This window comes from Diadema antillarum, unplaced genomic scaffold (assembly GCF_040938485.1).
Source record: "Diadema antillarum isolate AM-2024a unplaced genomic scaffold, OU_Dant_1.0 seq00001711_RagTag, whole genome shotgun sequence".
Lineage (NCBI taxonomy): Eukaryota > Metazoa > Echinodermata > Echinoidea > Diadematoida > Diadematidae > Diadema > Diadema antillarum.
In genome coordinates this window covers 273,637-295,781 of record NW_027272400.1, presented here as the reverse complement: position 1 = coordinate 295,781, position 22,145 = coordinate 273,637, and the positions used below count along the sequence as shown (strand labels likewise).

General features: G+C 37.3%; 1 protein-coding gene across 1 annotated transcript in view; it reads right to left on the bottom strand.

The window, feature by feature from the left end:
• The window catches only part of LOC139711840 (monocarboxylate transporter 14-like), a 51,190-nt gene that overhangs the window by 18,464 nt on the left and 10,581 nt on the right, over positions 1-22,145 (bottom strand). The window contains exon 2 of the mRNA XM_071623690.1: positions 1,486-1,782. Coding sequence (XP_071479791.1) covers positions 1,486-1,782 — 297 coding nt within the window. The remainder of the gene's footprint in view (positions 1-1,485; positions 1,783-22,145) is intronic.

Here is a 22,145-nt window from a genome sequence, read left to right as displayed (position 1 = left end):
CATGCGTCGTACAGCCCACAAGTCATACACCTCATGAGCTCGACATATAAGGCAAATAAGGCATAACACGAGTCCGACACTGGGACACAGGTTCCATGAGTCCGACACTAGGTAAACAAGGTCCACGAGACCGACACTGCGAACATTAAACCCCGTGATGTAATGTCGGTCCCGTGGGTACTTTTTGTCGAGTGCCGGACTCGTGGGCCTTGTTTACCAAGTATCAAACTAAATGGGCCTTATTTACCTAGTGTCGAAGTCATGGGCTGTAACATGACGGGTGGGATATGACTTGTGGGATGTATAACTCATAGGTGTTGGACTATAGTGACGTGCACCCGAAGTAGGTGTCGTCATCTCTATCTGAAGTTCAGTGACCTTTGTCATTTGACCTTGAAGAATTTCATCAAAAAGTCTATTCAAGGCCTGTATACTTCATGTAGCGCACATGGGCCAGCTACCAAGAAAATCCATTTGGGCAGTTTGTCTGAACTAGCCGCGATAACAAGATGTGAGAGGGACAAACAGACAACTGGGAGACATAATGTTTTAGGCTCCCTTCTCGGAGGAAGGCATCTATAAAACAAAAAGACAATTTGAATTAGTCATAAAAAAGGAAAAGGTAGTCTACTGGGCCAAGCGGAAAGAAACAAGCGTATGCACTAACGTCTTGTTTGGTTTCAGAGGTTTTTTTTTTTTTTTTTTTTTTTTTGTTTTTTTGCTGTAATGCTCCATGAAGAAGATTGTACACTCGATACGGATTGTTTTATTCGAGCAAAATATATCTTTTTCCCGGAGTGTAACAACAAATAAGAAAATATCTCTAAGTAACTGCACTCTCTCCGTAAAACAAATTTACTTCAATCGTAACATGTTGGTTCGTCCGATTTTACAACCGTGGCGTAGACCCGTATATGCAATGCTAAATGAGTGAACACATTACAAGACCGATTGGATTCCAATACATTTAAAGAGGTATTTTAGTTTTTCTCCTTCTGTGTAATTGTAATTGTGTGCTTTTTCTTTAAATCAGCTAATATTTTTCTTGGGGTTGGGGCTTGGGTTAGGTTGGGGTTAGGGAGGAGCCGAGTTGTAGGAAAGACTTTGGCGAGCTTGAGCCAACTCTTGAGCAACTCTTAAAAACTTTGGAATATAGTATTTAGTAGAAGTTTCCCATGCGTGTTCTGTATGTGAGAATTCTGGATTTTTACGCACGAGTAAGATTTACTTTCATAAAGATATATCATCTGGATTTTTCTTTCAGGCTCAAACTTTGTCGGCAGAGCCAAGAAATTATGTCTTTCCATGATATGAAGGCACCTTTGCCAATCAACATTGATTGTTGAGTCTGATATATCATTTCCTTCTCACACTCTTTGACACAATCTTTTGTAAGAAATAAATGCATTGATTGTAGGTTTGAATGCTGCTTTTGGTATGTCTTTGGACTGTCTGTTTTGTTCTCTTTCTCTAGAATATACAGACCTGTTGTTCCCCCGCACATGATAATAGAGGTAGCCCTTCGACAGTTGCTGTTGGGGAAGTACTGCACCATCAGACACAGACTCGTGTGGTAGGTCAGGTTAATGCCGAGCCCGTACATGACGCCGTAGGTGAAGTAAAGGTAGAAGAGTTGGGGAGCGAACGACGACACGAACACGCCGACGGACGAGAGAAGGATGCCGAGGATGACGGTCATGCGGAAACCCACCTTCCGCTCGAGGAAGGCCGCTAGGGGTGAGGCCAGGCTGTTGACGCCAATGGTCACTGACCCAACCCACCCTGGAGAACGAGCAAGCACACAGGGCAGAAAGTTAGTACCTTTTCATCCGTTCTTAAAGTGTTGCGTATAATCCGTATTTCTTTCAGAAGAAATGACTAATATACCAGGATATTCAGTTTCACTGTTCTCTTGAAAGGAAAAACAAACTGGGAGGTAGCAGCCTTCTTTGAAAGTATCTCTCTCTGCAAGAAATGAATGAATATAAGTGAATAAACAAAATAGGAGTTAATAAATAAAGACAAATATCAACCAATCAAACACTCAATGTACAAACTGTTAGTTCAAGTTTGAATTTCAGTATAACTTACTTACCTGGAACTGAGTTCCTATACATGTTTTTTTTTCGTTAGTTTTCGTTTTGCTTTGTTTGTTTGTTGTTGTTTTTTAGAAATCGAGACTGCTAAGGAACAGTAAGAAATAAAAAAGATGGCATTTTTTTCAAATTGGTCAAACTTTGATCGAAGTGCTTGCACACATACGACATTGCACGAGATTCCTTTTAAAAAAATGAACACAAGATAAAAAAAAACAAAACACACAGGTAAAAGAGAAGAACTTCGTAACTCGTAAAGCAAAAGCTTGGAATGCATGCACCAGGCTGCATCCCATCTGGTAGCCACAGATTTCAAGGACTACAAAACTTGCCTTTTTATTTAGAGCTTGTGTTAAAAAGCATACTCTCACATTGATGCGAGACATAAACCATGAAAAAGGCCCTTGAGGACAGGCTTGATGGCACACATCGTACACCCTGCTTCTTATGAATGGGCAGAATATCAGTTATGCCCCACTCACAAATAAACACGGATGCTCAAGGATCTACACGATGATCTGGGGAGATCCGGGGAGATCTGGGAGGTCCGGGGAGATCCGGGGAGATCCGGGATAGTTTCGACCTCGATGGAGTGTCGACGAACGTTACTGTACACACGGTATCAACACGGCAGCTACACGGATAAGGCCGGAAGAGCGCGGCGTCTACACGGACAAACACGGCATCTACACGGATCAACACGGCAGCTACACGGCAGCCGCACGGATCACCCCGGATTGCTCTGCCAACACGGCAATCCCCGGAAGACGCCGGATGTTTTTGACCACCCAAAGTTGCCCTGTTGGCCTCCCGGATGTCCCCGGATCTACACGGACATACACGGATGTCCAAAGATGTCCAAGGTGTCAACACGGATCTCTCCCCGGATCACTCCGGATCAGATCCGGGGTGGTCCGGGGTGATCCGGGATGTCTATGTGACTGGGGCATTAGAGAATGCACAAAACGAAACAGGAGATTAGTGCCGGAGAAAGTGGAGATATTCCACTAATTCTTTTTGTAGCTTGTCGTATACCACGATTTTCTAGATATTGGGCTGGAATTAGCCGATAGGTAAACACTAACGATGGACAGAGATATTTGGCGATGCATTTGCTTACTTGATATCGAATGCGTCCGTCAAGTAGGATGAAGGGGCGGGAATAGTTTGATATACAAACATGATGCACAGGACAGAGTGGATCGGTGAGAATTGGATCCTTTAAACTGTTCATATCCTCACCGATCCACGAAATAGGCCTGTGCATCATTCGTGTTAAAATGGGCCCGTAAATTCATGAAACACAACCTTTTACTTTCCCCACTATGCGTCCGGTACACCTACAACACTATTACAAGGCTATAACAGCTGTTGACGCGGATATGTACATATTTGGGATATTGTATATATTTTGACATCTGTGAAAGTATGAATGATATTCCATAATTTCCAGTACTATTGCAATTTTCCAGTGCATCAGAATGAGCTCTGACTTGCTTGAAAATGCGAGTCCACGCCAGATCCAAGGGGCATTAACCTTTTGTGTTCCCTGGCACAGAAAGGTGAATAAAATGAGTAATTTAATTTCAACAGAATGGTAATGGTTTCACCAAAAACAGACCTAAAAACGTAAGAGAGTTACTATAAACATTTAAATTTCACCGACTGATAGTGAATGGGAAGAGGAGATGAAGTCACGCGGTATTATTGACCATTACTGTAGTCTGTACGAAAAAAAAAAATGTATATATAGATAAATATAAATAATTGAAATTCAAATTTATTTATGTTTTTCGACAATAAGAATAACGTGATATACATCTCACTTTCTTTAGTGATAGAAATCGTATAAACAAAACAATGACATTTAACATAGTTAACAATGCTTGTAACCTTACAGTAAAGATACATTATAATGCCTGAAGTAAAATGAAATAAAGTGAAATATATATATACATACTGTGATATATATATATACATATATATATATATATTCTGTTGAAAGAAGTGAAAATAAAACCTTTGAATTGAATTGAATATATATATATATATATATATATATATATATATATACATATGTATATATATATATATACATGTATATATTAGATATTATCTAAACCAACTCAAATCACTTTCTCCTAAAAAGTCCTCGTTCTTAAATATTCATTTTCATGACTACAAGTTGACATGGTTAAGTCTTCAAAATTATATTCCAAAGATTTGTGTGTAGAAACAGTGTCAATGAGAGTCGTGTGACGTGATGACATCAGCACCTTTGCCAATTTGAATATCACGTGGTTGCGACTCTACAATCACTGATTTATTTCAATAGATGAAACTGCAAAATTTCAGAATTTTCTTATTCAGATTTGATGACGCTAATTCTACCATCATACTCTCGTATGATTTAACGTTAGTGTCGAGCCCTGCATACGTGACTCATATGCAGGGCTCGACACTAACGGTGGCCCGGTGGCCCGGGGCCATCAAAAATGAAAGTCGGGCCACCAAACTTCAAAAAAGGGCAAATTTGGTGGCCCGCCTCGGGCAACCCTTTTACTTTTAAACATCTCTTAATTTTGGGTAAAGAAAAACATGGGTTATGACAATATTCGATCACTGGTCTGCGGTTTTGTCGTGCATTTATTATATAGGCTTATTTAGTTGTTACTGTGAGCTAGTAAGCATATTCGATACCTACAACGTTATAACTCGATCCTTTTTACTGATACCACGTGGTAACGGCTGTGCACACAACTTGACCTGATCTCATTAAATGGACCTCGCGGTCACTCCTATATGATTACCGAACGGAACAACCATGTTTTCTGTTCTAGGTTTTCTATAGTCATGATATATTTTGCAACGGCATATAGCAGGAAAGAAGACCAAATTACGACACAGAAAAAACAACAAAAGGTATCCTATTGTTAATTCATATTATCATGGAAACACAATAGTCAACAGTCGACAATATCCGTAGAAAGATAGTGTGCATCCGGTCATTATAGTGATGCATACACGTGTGTTTTCACAAGTTCTTCAACAGACACTTCTGCTACCAGACAAGAGCATTGAAACGCGTTCGATTACATGATACAATCTGACGCACACGAGGTGAAATATCGATGATAAGACCCCGATTGTAGAGCGGTGAAAATGCTGGGTTCAAGACCAGGTCGGGTTGCAAGTACTTTTGCGGTAAACCATGGGCACGGATAAGGAGTGTCTCTTCTCTAATAAGCCAGTTCGTAAATGGCTCATAGGAGTGCATTGGTTCAATTAATGACCTTCACCCATTTTTTTCTCAGTTGGGCATTGGATAGGCAATTCACTCATTTTCAGAGCTACATAATACATTAGTTTGTCTGGCGTAACAATTTATGGAATTCTTCAATCATGTTCAAACAAAATAATAGAATTGCGTAGACCAGATGACCAGAATGATCCGTCAGATAACACTTGGGAAAGCATCCATGTCTTTCAATATTTTTGCACTGACTGTATAAACAGACCTTTTTCTATTAATCAAAGCATATTCCGGCTTACCGTCAGGTGGACATGCTGGCAATCATCTTTTTTTTTTTAAATTACATAAATGAATATGATCTAAGAGATGCTTATCTCAGTGAATTCGAAAACCAACGTGCCTGTGCATGTGAAACAAAAAAAAATGGCTTTTTTGTTTCTGCTCATGCGCAATGAGGAACTCCAAACTGACTTATTTTTATGACCTACTGCTGTTTGACGCTGCTATAACTACGCCAGTTGCGCAATGGGTGCGTCATGGTGTAATGTTAACATGCGAAACACCCTTCATCCATAGAGATTGGTCACGGCAGCCCATTATACAGTTGTATAACTTGCCCATGGTTGCCCCCATGTGTGCATCCTGATCTCACTCTGTGGTATCAGCCTTGAAAGATGAGAGTTAAAGGACAAGGTCACCTTCATATACATGTGAATTGAAAAAGGTGAAAAAATGTTTGCAATATTGATAAAACACATCAGTGAAAGTTTGAGGGAAATTGGACAATCCGTTCAAAAGTTATGAATTTTTGAAGTTTCAGTGCTGCCATCGGGGGATGAGAAGACTACAACAGCCTGTGATGTCGCATGTGTAGAACGATATAAAGAAAATTCAAGTATATTTTCACTTTTCTCAAATAGTTACTGATAAAGGAGCACTGGAGCTCCCTCTTTCACATGGCAGGGGGAATGATAATTATAAACCCTTAAACAAGTCGAGGAAATATGTGGGGGTTTTTTTAACTTTATGAAATTTTTCTATATATTTTCCTTATTAGTCCAGCGGATATAGAAAAAATCATGCACTTTATGGTAAAAAGCACCATACTTGGTACACATGTACATGATGCCAATACAAGTCATTTCTGATATGGAAGCCACTCTGATTCTCCCTTTGGCGGCCGTGGCGGCCATTTTTTCAATATGGCCGCCATGTGATATGGCAATGCTGTGTATTTTGGAAACTATAAGTCCGATTGTCGTGATTCTTGTACCAAAGTATAAGTTTTTGAGGGTCAAGGATTCCAATAAAAAATAATTTTTGAGAGGATAAAACCATGGCAACCTACTTATTGGCGACCATTTTGAAAAAATATGGCCACCATGCTAGATATAACATATCCTTAAAACGTATGGACAAAGGGTCATGACTCTGGTACCAACTTATATGTTTTTGGGGTCAAGGATTCTGATAAATTCAACTGTAAGTGAATATGAATCGTTTCATCCTACGTTTTGGCGGCCATTTTAATAAATATGGCTGTCATACAACAGATAATGAATATTGCATATCTTCGAACTCAAAAGATATATAATCATGATTCAAGTGTAAAAGTATAGTTTTTGGGTGAAGGTTTTCAATATAATGATGTTTTAGCAAAGTGAATAAGTTCATCACATCCTTTGTTTTGACGGCCATTTAATAAATAGCGTACGAGTGTTATGAAAGCGGGATGCCCATTGTGGATTGATTCTGGTGTAAACGTTTGTTTTTTAGGGGTCAACAATTACTTGTTCACTCATTTTAAGTATTCTAATGTGGAACATCTGGGCATATTTAACTTTGTAAGCATTTTGGAAAATATGCTCAACTTCCTTTATAGGATTTCTGTGTGTACAGTGTATGTGAAAAACATGATCTTCACAATTTCATGTCTGAAGTACATTTTAATCAAGATTATACATTTTCTAGAAATATAGACTCTCGCTTTCTCTGGTCCCTGGACTATGGAATGAAAATCATAGTTTCCAACCAATATGGTATATCTGTTTTCTTTGGAAACATGACACTAAGTGTGAGAAAACTTCTAAAACTTCTTGGGTCATTTACATCAAATGTAAAAACACACTACATGTATGTCTATAAAATCCATGATTGACCAGGCTGTTCTGATACTTATAACTACACTGAATCTCATACATCAAACGATAAAGTAAATAGTGGCAGTGGGCAGGTCCTTATGGTCCTGTACGGGTAGAGAGACGTCCCCGCCCTCCACGAGTCTCCCGCTGCCTTGCGGGCAGTTTTTTTGTTAATCAAAGGCTAGGGAGTAAACCTTATCCAAATCCGGAGCGGAACTCCTAAGGCGGTTAGGTGTTGTAGTTCATCATCTCTCCGGCAAATATAATAGGTATTATACAATACATCTTTATAGGTTTACATCTAATTGTCATTTGCAGCTCCACATGAGTCTACTAGCAAAATATAAACTACACTTTACGAGAAAAATTATGCTAATGTATGAATTTAAGGAAAACCTCAAAGAAATACAAATTTTTAGGTTCATAATTATTGGAAGATAAAACTGCAGAATAAAATATTCAGTAAATCGATCTTACTTACCGGCACCAGTAGAAATACTGAAGAAGTTCTCTAAAGCGCACCTGCATCTATATATGCATTCACGTTCATCACCGCTCATCAATGGATGATCAGGAACAATAATTGTTTTGGATTGTCAGAGCTAATTCGATTCCTTCATATGATTTCTTATGAATGTTGTGTAACTGTTTTGACAAGGGTCATACTATGAAATAATGATCAAGAACTGAAAAAAAAAACCTTTAGAAATCAGTAGGTCTTATAAGACTGCAATTATCATGTCTTTGTGGCTGGAAACTATGACAGTACACTAATTGTACTCTCCTGTCTATGCATCCAAAATTGGGGGGAAAGTCTTCTATTCCATTCTCACCATTTTATTCTACCTTTGATATTCAACATAATTATCTTTAGTATTCTAGGTATGCAACAATTGTACTTATGTGATGTTCAATACCTACTTGAATAGTGAATGTGATAGAGGTATGGTCAATCAACAACAATCAATGAACAATAAAGAACTAAACGCCGCAACAACATAGGAAGTTCATTTACCAATAATAGGTGAACGATTCTTGTCAATGGGACAATACATATGGCAAGTGAGGGTGTATATATAATATATACACTACAGGTTGGCCCCTCAGAAAATGGAAACGAATATTTTTTCAAAACCAAAACGAAATAGTCCAATTTGGTTGAGTACTTTTCTTTCTAGACATGTTTTTGTTAATCATTAATTTCTTACTTTATTTTATCAAAGCTCAGCAACGGAGACTACTCAACAATTGAAGGTCTATTTTCGACAATAATCCTATTCAAACATTCCACATTGTGATGTGCGGCCTCGATTCTTTGTTAGTCTCCCAAGGCAGTGGTTTTTGTTCGATGCTGAAATTTGTTGAATTGAGCTAAGAAATTTACGCTCGACCCGTCTTTACAAAAACATCTGTAGAATGAAAACTACTCAACCAAATCGAGGGATTTTGGTGTCATTCTTCTTCTAGATAAATTCTCTACAACTCTATGTCATTCATTTTGGCATCAAAGTAATGCAAATGTGCAGATATTTGCGAAAACTCGCGTTTCCGTTAATTCTAGGCCACACTGTATATAATGTGTGTGTGTGTGTGTGTGCATACTCTATGTAGTGCAGCAGTCATATTTATCAAAATGGACATGAAAACGAAATGTGTTAGTTCTATTCATCAACAAATGCTTGTTTAAAATCATTGACCCCAATTAGTTTCAAAGACGTACAGTAAAGTATATATTGCGGTGGCCATGTTTTAAAATGGCAGCCAAAACATAGGATGCGATGGTTGTATACACGAAAAGATGTATCCATTTAAATAAATGAATCTCAAAAACATATTTTTGTTCCAGAATCATGAAGATGCATCCATTGGTTTTAAAGATATATGAATAGAATGTAGAGCGGCAGCCATGTTTAACTGGAGGGAGGCCATATTTATTAAATGGCCGCCAAAACAAAGGATGTGATGAACCTATTCACTTTGCTAAAACATCATTATATTGAAAACCTTCACCCAAAAACTATACTTTTACACTTGAATCGAGATTATATATCTTTTGAGTTCGAAGATATACAATATTCATTATCTGTTGTATGACAGCCATATTTATTAAAATGGCCGCCAAAACGTAGGATGAAACGATTCATATTCACTTACAGTTGAATTTATCAGAATCCTTGACCCCAAAAACATATAAGTTGGTACCAGAGTCATGACCCTTTGTCCATACATTTTAAGGATATGTTATATCTAGCATGGTGGCCATATTTTTTCAAAATGGCCTCCAATAAGTAGGTTGCCATGGTTTTATTCTCTCAAAAATTATTCTATTGGAATCCTTGACCCTCAAAACCTATACTTTGGTACAAGAATCACGACAATCGGACTTATAGTTTCCAAAATACACAGCATTGCTATATCACATGGTGGCCATTTTGAAAAATGGCCGCCACGGCCGCCACAGGCAGAATCAGAGTGGCTTCCATATCAGAAATGACTTGTATTGGCATCATGTACATGTGTACCAAGTATGGTGCTTTTACCATAATGTGCATGATTCACCCTATATGTGGTCTATATCCGCTAGACTATATATCGTTTTACGCATGTGACATTATAAACTGTAGTAGTCTTCTCATCCAGCCGTGACTGCACAGAAACTTCAAAAATTCATAACTTTTAAACGGCATGTCTGATTTTCCTCAAACTTTCACAGATTTGCTCTATAAATGTTGCTGCAGTCATTCAATCCACATGTATATGAAGGTGGACTTGTCCTTTAAGTGCATATATTGATCAGTATTCGGCCGCAAAGACTAGCTACCACCAATCAGAGTGTTGTTGAGCCGATACCTGACATGGATACATGAAGGGGAAACATCCGGATCCCTAATAATATTGGCAGGGAACTGACTGTGGGAAATTGACAATCAATAGCAACGTGTATGATTCAACAGGGCTCAAGATGTGAAATATCCCACGGGTTAGACAAAAAGAGATGAAGGTCTCTCACACAACCGTCGTACTAATCTTTTCCTATCGCTTGTCAGGGCGTCAAATAATGATTGTCAGAAGCTAAAAAAAAAATGTCAAAAAAAATTAAGTTCAAGTTCATGTTCAAGTTCGTTTCCATTCATCATGAATACAACGGACGATAGTTATATTAAAGAATAACATAAAAGATATTTTAAAAAGTATAACACGTGTATACTGACCTGATTTAAATGTAATTTTAAAAAAAGGACAACAACGAAGAGAAAACCACACAGAACAAATTACTTTAATAAAAATGGAGGGTCAAAAGGAAAGAACAATAGACCTTTTAAAACGCTAACCCCTGTATAAAACAATATAAAAAAAAACAGGTTGTTTGAGAAAGAGAAAGGCTGAGAGAAAAAAAAAAGAGAGAAGGAGAGACAGAGAGAGATAATATTAAGGCTAATCGAAAGGCACATTAAATCGCAGTCGTTACATTAGGCGTTTTCACATCAGCCCGATGTTTTGAAATAGCGCGCTATTTTCTGACTTGGGAAATAAAAAAATATCTCGAGCTTGGATTTTTATCGGGCTGATGTGAAAACGCCTTCAGTGAAAATGAGATTATGAATACAGTAATATGTAAGATATGTAAGGTTGTTTGACGCTTTTGAATAATGGCTTACAGATCAATCGGTATAGTATACAGGTACGTAGCAATGTATATCATTTCATACTGATGGCCCTGTAAAGAGACTGTATTTTTTGAAACATTTGCTTTGACATCAATAAAATTATGATGTCAGCATTGAGGGCATTATGATTCGGCATGTTCAAATAAAGATCTGGATGAAGCGCTAAAGGGTTATAAACTTTTTCATTACATGAACATAAAGATAGCAAGGTTATATTTAGAAATCTCATGAACATTTAAAAGCTTCAACTGGCAGAAGGTAGACAAGGTATGGGCATTATGACGCATTGTCGATGCGAATTATTAGACTGACTTTTTACTGAATATAAATATGCCATCATATAAAACTCATTTCCTTTAGACCAGGCAATATCACAATAATTGGTGTGAAAAATGATTAAGGTATGATATAGTATACAAGCAGAATACATATACCTTTGGTAGTACGATTGCACACGACACTATGTCTTGGGAAATATCTAAAATGCTAATGAACACTAATATGCCTCTAGCACAGTAGCAGTACAATGCCACACGATACACATGTGTTCGTGCTAAGAGAGACTGTCGTAAACTGGACAGTGGGTATAAAAATCGTCGTGGTTTTGTTCTGTGGAAAATTGGTGTGTGAGATTCGAGAGCTAAACATGCATAATAGTCTAGGCTAGAAGGCACCCAACCTTGTTTTTTGATATATACAATGTTTTTTGATGGTTTCTTGTCAATTCGAGGGTGCTGATTCCAAATCCGATTGATGCCACTCGCATAACCTTGAGCATTTTCGGCAAAATGCAAAAATCCAAAATGGCCGCCAGATATGCTAATTCGGCCGTGATAAACATAATATTGTGCATTATATCACAAATTATTCCACCAAACTTTGTACATTTCTGTTCCTAGATTTACTCCATCTGCATTTGCAAGAGAACTTTCATTTCATATAGGTTCATTTAGTATTTAAAGCTCATTTTTTATTCAAAATGGCCGCCATTCCTATTCTTATGTACTATATGAATGGCAAAACATAATGCATGGAATATAGAACAAATTTACTGTATTTCCAGTCCCGTACCTACTGTACGCTGTCATAAAGTGTTGCATATGTTTATTTAGGGCCTACATGTATATTTGAGCATTTAATATTCATAAACCTCACTATGTTTAACACAATTTCTTGTCTATTTCATTTTGTCTCAACAACGAATATAAGTTCACCAAACGTCTCGCAAGAAATCAATATACCATCATAATCTACACGCAGGTTGAATATAAAAATGTAAAACTAACACAATATATTAAGAAGCCTAGATGCATGGTATTTATCAAATAATGTTGAAAATGGAGGGGAGGCTAGAAAGCAAAGCTTCTAATATTCATTCCCCTAAAACCATATTAACAAAGTACAGAAAAATCATATACAGAAAGTGCAGAGATACATAGTTGCAGACAAAAACATACATGACATTAATGACACAACTAAAAACCCTTTACATTGTAGATTTTTTTCCCAGCAAGGAGTTGGGGGGGGGGGGGGGGGGTCGACGAGTTTGAAATGGATCATAACCTCATTCATTCATTCATTTCATTCATTTTTTATTTCATTTCCGGCCAAACCATATAATATGACGTTGCATATACACAAAGTCAGTACAAAGTAACTTTTACATGTCCAAATGAAATTTAAATACACGTCATTTGTTTACATGAAACAAAAAACATATTTTGGTAGAAGAAGTACAAGGACAAAATGTGACTGAATCATAACAAAGAAAAGGTCGGAAATGGAGGGGACTGCTAAAAAGCCAAGCTTGTAGAATGCAGTCCCCTCGGAGTCGCTTTATAATAGTAATACACGAGACATTTTAACATAATCCACGGGAACCAGAACACAAAACGAGTACGCACTCAAACGCACACACATATAACACAGTAACAAAGCAGCTCTCTTACATACACGTGGAAAGGATAAAAAGGAGATAGAAAGGGACAGGAAGACAGAGGGAAGGGCAAAGGAGAAGAGTATTGGGGGTCGATGCAGGACACAGGAAGTTGTTTTCATATGAATGATATAACATAATGGTTATGAAATAAAGTAAACAAAATAAAGGCGTTAGCAGCAAGAGAAATCAGTTAGGAGCTTTCAGAATGCAAATCCCTAGTAATATAAGAATTAATAAGCATTTTCTTTAATTTTAAAGTAAAAGTGTTGAAACTTAGAGATTCTTTTATACTGCTGTCAAGGGAATTCCAGAGTTTAGGTCCAGCGAAGGAGAATATAGACTTTGCAAAAATTGTCCTAAACAGTGGTAAATGGAATTCATTGGTTTGTCTAGTGGGGTATGAATGTACAGTTTTATTTTGGATAAACATAGAGTCAAACACCAAAGGAAGGGAGTGATTTATTAATTTGTACATAAACTGACCTAAATTCAAACAATATAAATCCTTAATTTTTAAAATATTATTTTGATGAAACAAGTCATTAGTATGACATCTCCACGATTCTCTACAAATGATACGAAGAGCTTTTTTCTGCAATAATAATATTCTTTCTAAATATGAGGAGTAAGTGTTGCCCCAGGCGAGAATGCCATAGTTCAGATAGGGTAAGATCAAAGATGAATATAACATTAACAAAACATTTTTCGGAAAATAGAATTTAACTTTATTGATAACACCCACATTTCTAGAAATTGTGCGGCAAATTGAATCGATATGCAAATTCCAGGTGAGCTTATTATCAAGAGTCAAACCTAAAAATTTAATTGAGGAAACTTCTTCAATGGCTATATTGTCTAAATAAATATTCTGAGATAACTTTTCTAAAGAATTACTGAAAAGCATACATTTAGTTTTTTGAAGATTAATTGACAATTTGTTAGCTCTAGTCCAATAAAGTAACTTTTTTATCTCGATGTTCATAGTATCGATCAAATACACTGGATCAGAGCTAGAAAGGAACACATTTGTATCATCAGCAAATAATAAAAAGGAAAGAATACTTGATGAATTTATGATATCATTGATGTAAACCACAAATAAAAGTGGTCCAAGTAAACTTCCTTGCGGTACACCACAAGTGATATCATGCATAGCAGATTTGTGACCATTAATATAAACAAATTGATTGCGATTGGTAAGGTAACTCCTGAACCACTCCAAGGCCATGCCACGAATACCATAATGAGATAATTTGTAAAGGAGTATTTTGTGGTCAATGGTATCGAAGGCCTTGGAGAAGTCCAGGAACACACCTATAGTATGATGATAATTATCAATGGCTTTGGAGACTTTGTCTAGGAAAGTGAGAACTACATGGGATGTGTTGTGTTGTTGCCGGAAACCAAATTGATTATTTGAAATAATCTTGTGCTTATTGAGAAAATCCAAGAGTCTAAAATGTACAACTTTTTCTAATAATTTAGAGATAATGGATAACAAAGATATTGGTCTATAATTACTGATGTCTTCCCTATCCCCTTTCTTAAAAATTGGAATAACCTTAGATACTTTCATTTCCTCGGGGACAACACCATTACTTAAAGACAAATTAAACACATGAACCAAAGGATCCACAATGCAGTTTATAATGTGTTTTAAAAGAACATTATCAATATTATCAAGAACCTTCTAATCTGGAGATTCTCCCGCCGGAAACCCCTAGCAACGGGAGACTCCAACTTAATGGGCGCGAAGTTCCCTGCGACCGCGGGGTCCAGGGCCCGGTTGAGCTTTGGAATCTCTAATAGGGTTCTTAATGTTCTCTTGTGCTATCTAAGGCTTATTTTTCAACATACGAACACACAAAGTAAGAAATCATTTCAAGTGGGAGACACAGATCCAGCGCAGGAGAAATTAAATCTCAAGCGGGAGAACGGAAGATGTCGCGAAATGGGGGTGAAAGATCTCCCGTCGAAAGCTGGAGAGTTGGAGTCTCTGAGTGCTGAAGATTAAAGACAAGCAGTGTGAAGTTGTTATAACACTGCTTTCAGAATGAGGCAGCACTGTACAGATCTCAGAGTCTCTCTTGACATCATATACGCGAACACATTCACTCAGAAAAAAAAAATGGTGGTAGAATTCATGTACCACATGAAGAGTTTGTTTGCAAAAACCGATAAGTCCATATTTGTCAAATGGAGATATTTGCGATTAAAGGTCTAGAAAAATAAAGAGAATAATAAGAATTTTTTTTTGTTTCTTTTGACCATAACTTAAAAAATGTACCTTTATATGTAGTGACCAATATATCATTTAAAAGGTATTATTTTGCACTTTATGACAGAGACCGTACTTCAAAATCTTCAAAAATGGACTTATCGGTGTTTGCAAACAAACTCTTCATATATAGTTCATCTGGGTTAACATGAAAAACTTTTGGGCATTGTGTTCATTTCAGAGATTTGACAACAGGAAGTGAGGTGGTCCCTTTTTCCACTTTCCCTTGCCTCATGTTCTTTCTCGGGTGAGGGGACTGCAAAGTTTGTATAAAATCGCTTTTAGATAATGTAAAACAGGACAGGTAATTGGAAGTTTCATTGGGCGGAATGCATAAAACAAGCAATTGCTTGTAAGAAATTGCTTCAAGCAAAAGCACAAGCTCTTCTAGCAAAAGGTCTAGCTCAAGCAATTGCTTAAATCCATATGCATAATCTTTTGCTTATGCCAATACCTTTTGCTTGTCCCCCACAAACAATTGCTTGCGTTTTCAACAAAAGGGATGTCACGCCTGTGCGAACACAAGAACAAAGGCGAGTGTGGCAGCATGTATTTGAAAGGGCATGTGTGTGTGGAAACATTTCCTGACATAGCAGAAGAGCTATGAAATGCACACACAGACACATACACACACATCTATACACACACACGTATTACTGGCTGATTCCCATCACTGCAGCTTACAGCCGCCCGGATCTGCCAGAGAGAGGTCTCCTCGCTCTCCACCAAAGTCAGACATCCTACCTGTTTTTCATCACATTTTGCGTGCTAACCACTGGACATTCCCGTTGTTGAAATGAAAAAGTTTCTTACAATACTTATGAGTAATTTCTTGTAGATTTATACCACTCCTTCGCAAGTGTGGTCTTTCTTTCATAAATTTGAAAATGATACTTAAAAGGGAACGTTCCGGTTAAGCAAAAGCTCAAGCTCATTTTACAGAGCTTGGAAAATCGTAAGCAATTGCTAGCAAGAACTAGCAAATGGTATGTTTTATGCATACGTTTTTCAGCAAATGCTTGGTCTCTAAGCAATTGCTTGCGGGCAGCAAGCAATAGCTTGTGCTTGCTAGCAAAAGCTTCTGCTTGTTTTTATGCATACGGATTCGAGAAAAAGGCTAGCACAAGCAATTGCTAGCGTTTATGCTTTCGGCCCATTGTGTCATCATCTAGGATTTAAAATTAGGCTTTTAATTCAGTAAACCAGCGTGAATGTTATGATGTTGAACATCTCAAGGCAAGTAAGTATCAAATTGTTCATGTCTAATAATTCCAGATAAACGATCTTGATGTTGGCGTCAATTCAAACTTTGGTGGGTTTTTTCCAGATTTCTTGGGAAAAATTCAGATTGGGGTAGCAAATCTGGATGTTCGCATCAAAGAATAAAACAGCTTTTGTTAGTAACAATCCTCTAATTTATAATCAGCACACAAATTGATATACAGTGTACCTGAGTGACAGAAAAAAAAAGACATTGTTTTTTTTTTTCATATACACTTTGCCGTTCATATTGTGCAGGGGTATATGAGTAGCTTCTATTTTGAAGTTTTGTATTAAGAAGAATATAACAAGCCTAAAAACAATGCATTTTCTGTTTGTTTGCTTGTTTGTTTGCTTGTTTTGCTAGTGGAACTCATCAGATTTGCATGGCACATGCAAAATTTGATAAAAGCGTAGGTATGTGACTGAAAATTCGTCTTCCATTTCTATGCATGTTTTTTGCCACGCATATAGTACATGAGTATAGGAGTGGCGGCCATTTTGGATTGAAAATAAGCTTAAAATACTAAATGTACCTCTTCAAATGAAAAATTTCTTGCAAGTGCAAGTAGAATTACTCAAGGAACAAAAATTAAAAAAATTTTGATGGAATAATTGGTCATAAAATTGACATAACTTGGATTATCATGGCCAAATTAGCATATCTGGCGGCCATTTTGGATTTTTGCATTTTGCCGAAAATGCTCAAGGTTACGCGAGTGGCATCAATCGGATTTGGAATCAGCACCCTCGAATTCACAAGAAACCATCAAAAAACATTGTATATATCAAAAAACAAGGTTAGGTGCACTTTCTATGGAGCCTAGCCTGGACTATAATAATAGTTATAATAATAATACGTAGTATAGCAGTAGTAGTAGCATACCTGGTAGCAGCAGAAGTAGAAGTAGCAGTAATGATAATAATAATATGATCTTTTTTATCTAGAGTAGCCTCTCAGGTGTTGACACAGTTCTATAGCACAGGGCCCTGCCATGACTAATTTACTAATACTCAGCGTTGCCAGGTACACTTGGGTCACCTGTGGGTACACCTGGGTCGACAGGGACAGGTGCGTAAAAACATCTTGTCCAATAAGGACGTAAGTATAAAGGACGCGATATTCAAACTATCGTCTTTTATCGGACATTGGCCTTATTAATGTCACCATACATGTATATTGTAAACCATGGGTTAGCTGCATGTGTAGACACAGCAATACCCAAATTATCATCTACAGAGTTCGGCTTAAACGATAAGACTTTCTAAACCATGGTCACAATTAACGTACTCCGTTAAGATTCAATTGTGATTCCTATCAGGACTTTGAGTGTGTGCAAATAAAAGTGAACTTCTCAAGGGGCAAATCCTAAAGACATGTTTATATTTGTGATAATTACAGCGGCAGTGTACTGTCAATATTTATGTCGCGGTGATGTACGAATGTCATGTCGCTCTTAATCTGCTCGACAAGACGTGTCTTGCTGATACTGTTCGGAGTAGATCTCTCAACCAGATTTGAATGGTGTGTAAAAACACATTATTAGCCAAACAAAATGTAGAATACATCAAGCATGGTAGGAATTACGCAATGCAAATGCATGTTGACTTGTAACACCCTGATCGTCATTTAGGTTTATGTGGCCAAAATAATTCATATATGTGCCATTATCATATTTCATTCCAAGAATTTTACTATTTTTCTTCAAATTACTGAAACACGCCCACACACACATACACACAGACACACACAACTTCTAAACATAGACTCTGCCAGTGGCAGCATCTGTCAACCATTGCTAAATTTCTAATTATTTTAATTGATGAAAAACAATGGCATAACTTGCATGTTTCCCTACAATGTCTTCCCCCATCATACTATTATTAGCAAGATTTAAACATGCAAATTTGTGCTCAGTCTATTAATTTTGACAGCTATATTAAAGATGATTGTGTTGGAGTGGATTTCCTCTTTAAGAACGTTTTGTGATTACTTTTAGTCTACGCTCATACATGAGACATTGACATTTGAATGGAAAATGAACAATGCCGTCGAAATTATTTCCCTTCAGAGCTCTGTTACGTATCCAAAGGGACAAATAAGTGCCGAAATTATTCCGATAATGACTAATGTATTTCACTCTTACAATGGAAATGAAAACATCGTGTGGGGCACCTGATTTCATGCATGATAGCAGTGAGAGTGTAAAGAACAACAACTAAGAATAGTGGCGCGGATGGTGTCAACTCTGTAATTACGACCGTGGGTAACCCATTGTAATGTATGCAATGTTTGATTAAGTCGGTTTGTTGGTATACGAGGATGAAGGAAGGACATGGATTTGGAAAAATATGGGATAGTTGTTGTATGAACCTTTGGGGTAATATCGATGGTGTAAAGGTTGATCATAATCATTGTATATCATAATTCATCGTCTGGCAGTAACCTTTCACCGATTTCTTTCTCTTTTTTTATTCGGACATACGATGCTGCACACAATACAGATGAGTATATTAGGATATAAATCCTTGGTTAGGTGTCTTAACAGCTAATGGGGTTGAAGCTTAGTAGGTCATGAAGATATACATAGCAATGATGATGCTGAGCTTGGTTCTATCTCATTTGAATTGAATTGAATTAAACTGAAGTGAACTGAATTGAATTGAGTTGAATTGAATTGAATTGAATTGAATTGAATTGAATTGAATTGAATTGAATGGAATGGAATTGAATTGAATTGAATGATTTGAGCTACAGCCCGTAATTCAAAGGGTACACAACGGTAGTCTAGAAAATATTGCCGTGTCGAATCTGTTGGTCTTCGATGTTCTTGTTTGATGAATGAATGGGTTGCTTGGCACCGCTGAGGCCTGAATCAATTACTGAGTACATGCATATTCATAAAAGACACTACCAAGCGCACTGAAAGAGGACGGGAATCGGCACAGGCTAATGATTATAGCCGTTTCATTTCTCTTCCAAGTAAGTCCTTTACAACAACAACAACTCAAGATAAAGTTTACACACCTTCTTCACACGAGACGGTAATGAAAGCCATAATAGTGACCAATACATATATATGAACAATCAAACACGGATCCCATCCGCTTTGCCGTGAAGCGTGCTTGGGAGAGAGCGACAGGTCTGTTGGATGTTCAGTGATTTACAGGCATTCGTGTAATAAAAATAATAAAAAAGAAAGTTCCGTAACATTATTTGCCCTTTCGACAATATTGCTCCTACGGAATATCTGCACGCTGAGCTAAACATAATTTCTGCCTACAAACATCACCCTAACCCTAATCCTAATCTTCACATCAAGCTAAACCTCAAACCCTATCACAACCCTAACCCTAACCCTATTCGTCATTAGAGAAGATAAGACTGGAACTGTCGCAAGAGCATATGTCGCGTCACAAAAAAAGCAACAAAACGAGCAAAGCAAAATAAAACATGAACGACCATGTGCCAGAAACTGAACAATGAGAACAAAGTACCTCCCTTTCCCTCGAAGTTATCGGAGCAATAATACCCACGAACATCAGTAACAGCTTGACATACATCCGAGTCAGTACCGAGTGTACTCATTGTCTCTCCCTTTCACATTCCTGATGTATAGCGAGTGCTTCATTGACATGTTCTCATCGTGTTCATCATATAGCTGTTGTTGATATGTTTAGCAGAGGCTTGTGAAGGGACAAAGGGCATTGAAACAAAAAGGCTGAAAATTTGTCAAATCTTGCTGACTGAGCTAAAGTTAGTGTTGTGTGAAAGTTTCAGCTGTAGTTTGTTCAGCGGCAGGCATTTTGGTCTATATAACGTTCAAATGGATGAAAATACAGTCAACGATTTAACTTTTTTTGGGGGGGGGGGAGGGGGGGGGGGGTAAAACTACATAAGCCTACATTACTACATTCAATATATCTATGAACGTCGGTCATATGTTATTGCGAGTAATCCGTCTGACAGATGAGGGTAATAATGGCTGCACTCCGATATTCTGAAAATTCGTTACTCCGGAGGTTCGGTATTCCGACGGTGCGTTATTCCGAAGGTACATAATTTCGAAAGTGACGGTTCGTCATTTCAATGGTTCGTTGATCGGAAAATGAAAGAAGGTTCGTTATTCTGAAAGTTTGTTAATCCGAAAAAAAACTATCTCCCACGTATTTACACTTCATTTTTAATATCAACAGTTTTTATTTAACCGTAATATTTCTTTAGAAGTTGATTTTTTCAAATTTGATATCATTATTTGATAATTGGGTCCCAAGATTTCAAGCTAGTTTAACAACATCAAATAATGCCTTTCATACAGTTGTGAATCTTTTGTGACTGGCACAGACTGCACGTGTTTCACGTGATCCATCATATTCTTCACTCCTTTCTTTTGCAATGTTCAAGATGAGTTTCAATAAAAAGAATATAGTGTTTTACCAAAAGTTTTACCAAAACCGCACTAAAATTACGAGAGTATTGATATAGGCCCTACCGATGTTCCATTAAAAAATGCTGACTTTTTTTAAACTCCTGCAACCGATTAATATATACAAAGAGTTGCAGTCACTGTGAGTATTTGTTACAATTGAACTCAAAACTATTAATCTTCCGGTTGTTTTGGCATTATCTATATTGCGCACAACATTTCTTTTTTCTTAAAAAAAATCTGACAACCTACAACTCTACCATATATACCCCCAAAAGAAGGCATCATTGCTTCGTTATTACAACACAACTAATCTTTCATATAAAGGGGGAGACAGGCTTTCTAATCACCAGTCTGCTCTATCACTAAATGCTGATGTAATCCACAAAATAAGTAACGTGTGTAGACCAAATATCATTCGGTGTCACGTTTCGACCTCCGACTGGTTTAATGAAATGGTGTGTTATTTGACCTTTTCTTTTTAACAGCTTCAAAATCGTCCGAATCCTTGCATTGATTGAACTGTAGCCGCTTCTATCCAGTTCCTTCTATTCTTACTACTCAGTATTTACAACCTAAGGCGGTTGTAAGCACAAATATATCGAATGAGGTATTCGAGGACAAACTAAACTTTGATCAGTATATCAGTGAGTTATATTGCAAGATCCATGGTAAATAAGATGGCAGGCATTGTCCGTATCAGTGGAGATACACGAGGAACGCACCAATTCGAAACTGTAACTTTCCCCAGATATCTACACATCTCGTAAGGTTTACACGCAGGGTAACCTTCAAAAGTCATACCGTGTCTAAGAATTTTGGCTCACATCCAGCTTCCAATTAATCCCTAGAAGGCTTCATAGCCTTCCAAAACAATACAAACACAAACACACAAAACAAACAGTAATGCTTATTTTTCAGGCCAATTCAATTTATGTTCATTTTGCTTCCACAAAATAAGATATAACATAATATGCATTGAATCTATAACAGAATATTTATTCAGAGTTAACCATTCGACCCTCACCATGCAGCGGTTCCCTCAGATCGAACTTGATTTAAAATTGAAATTGATGTGAATTT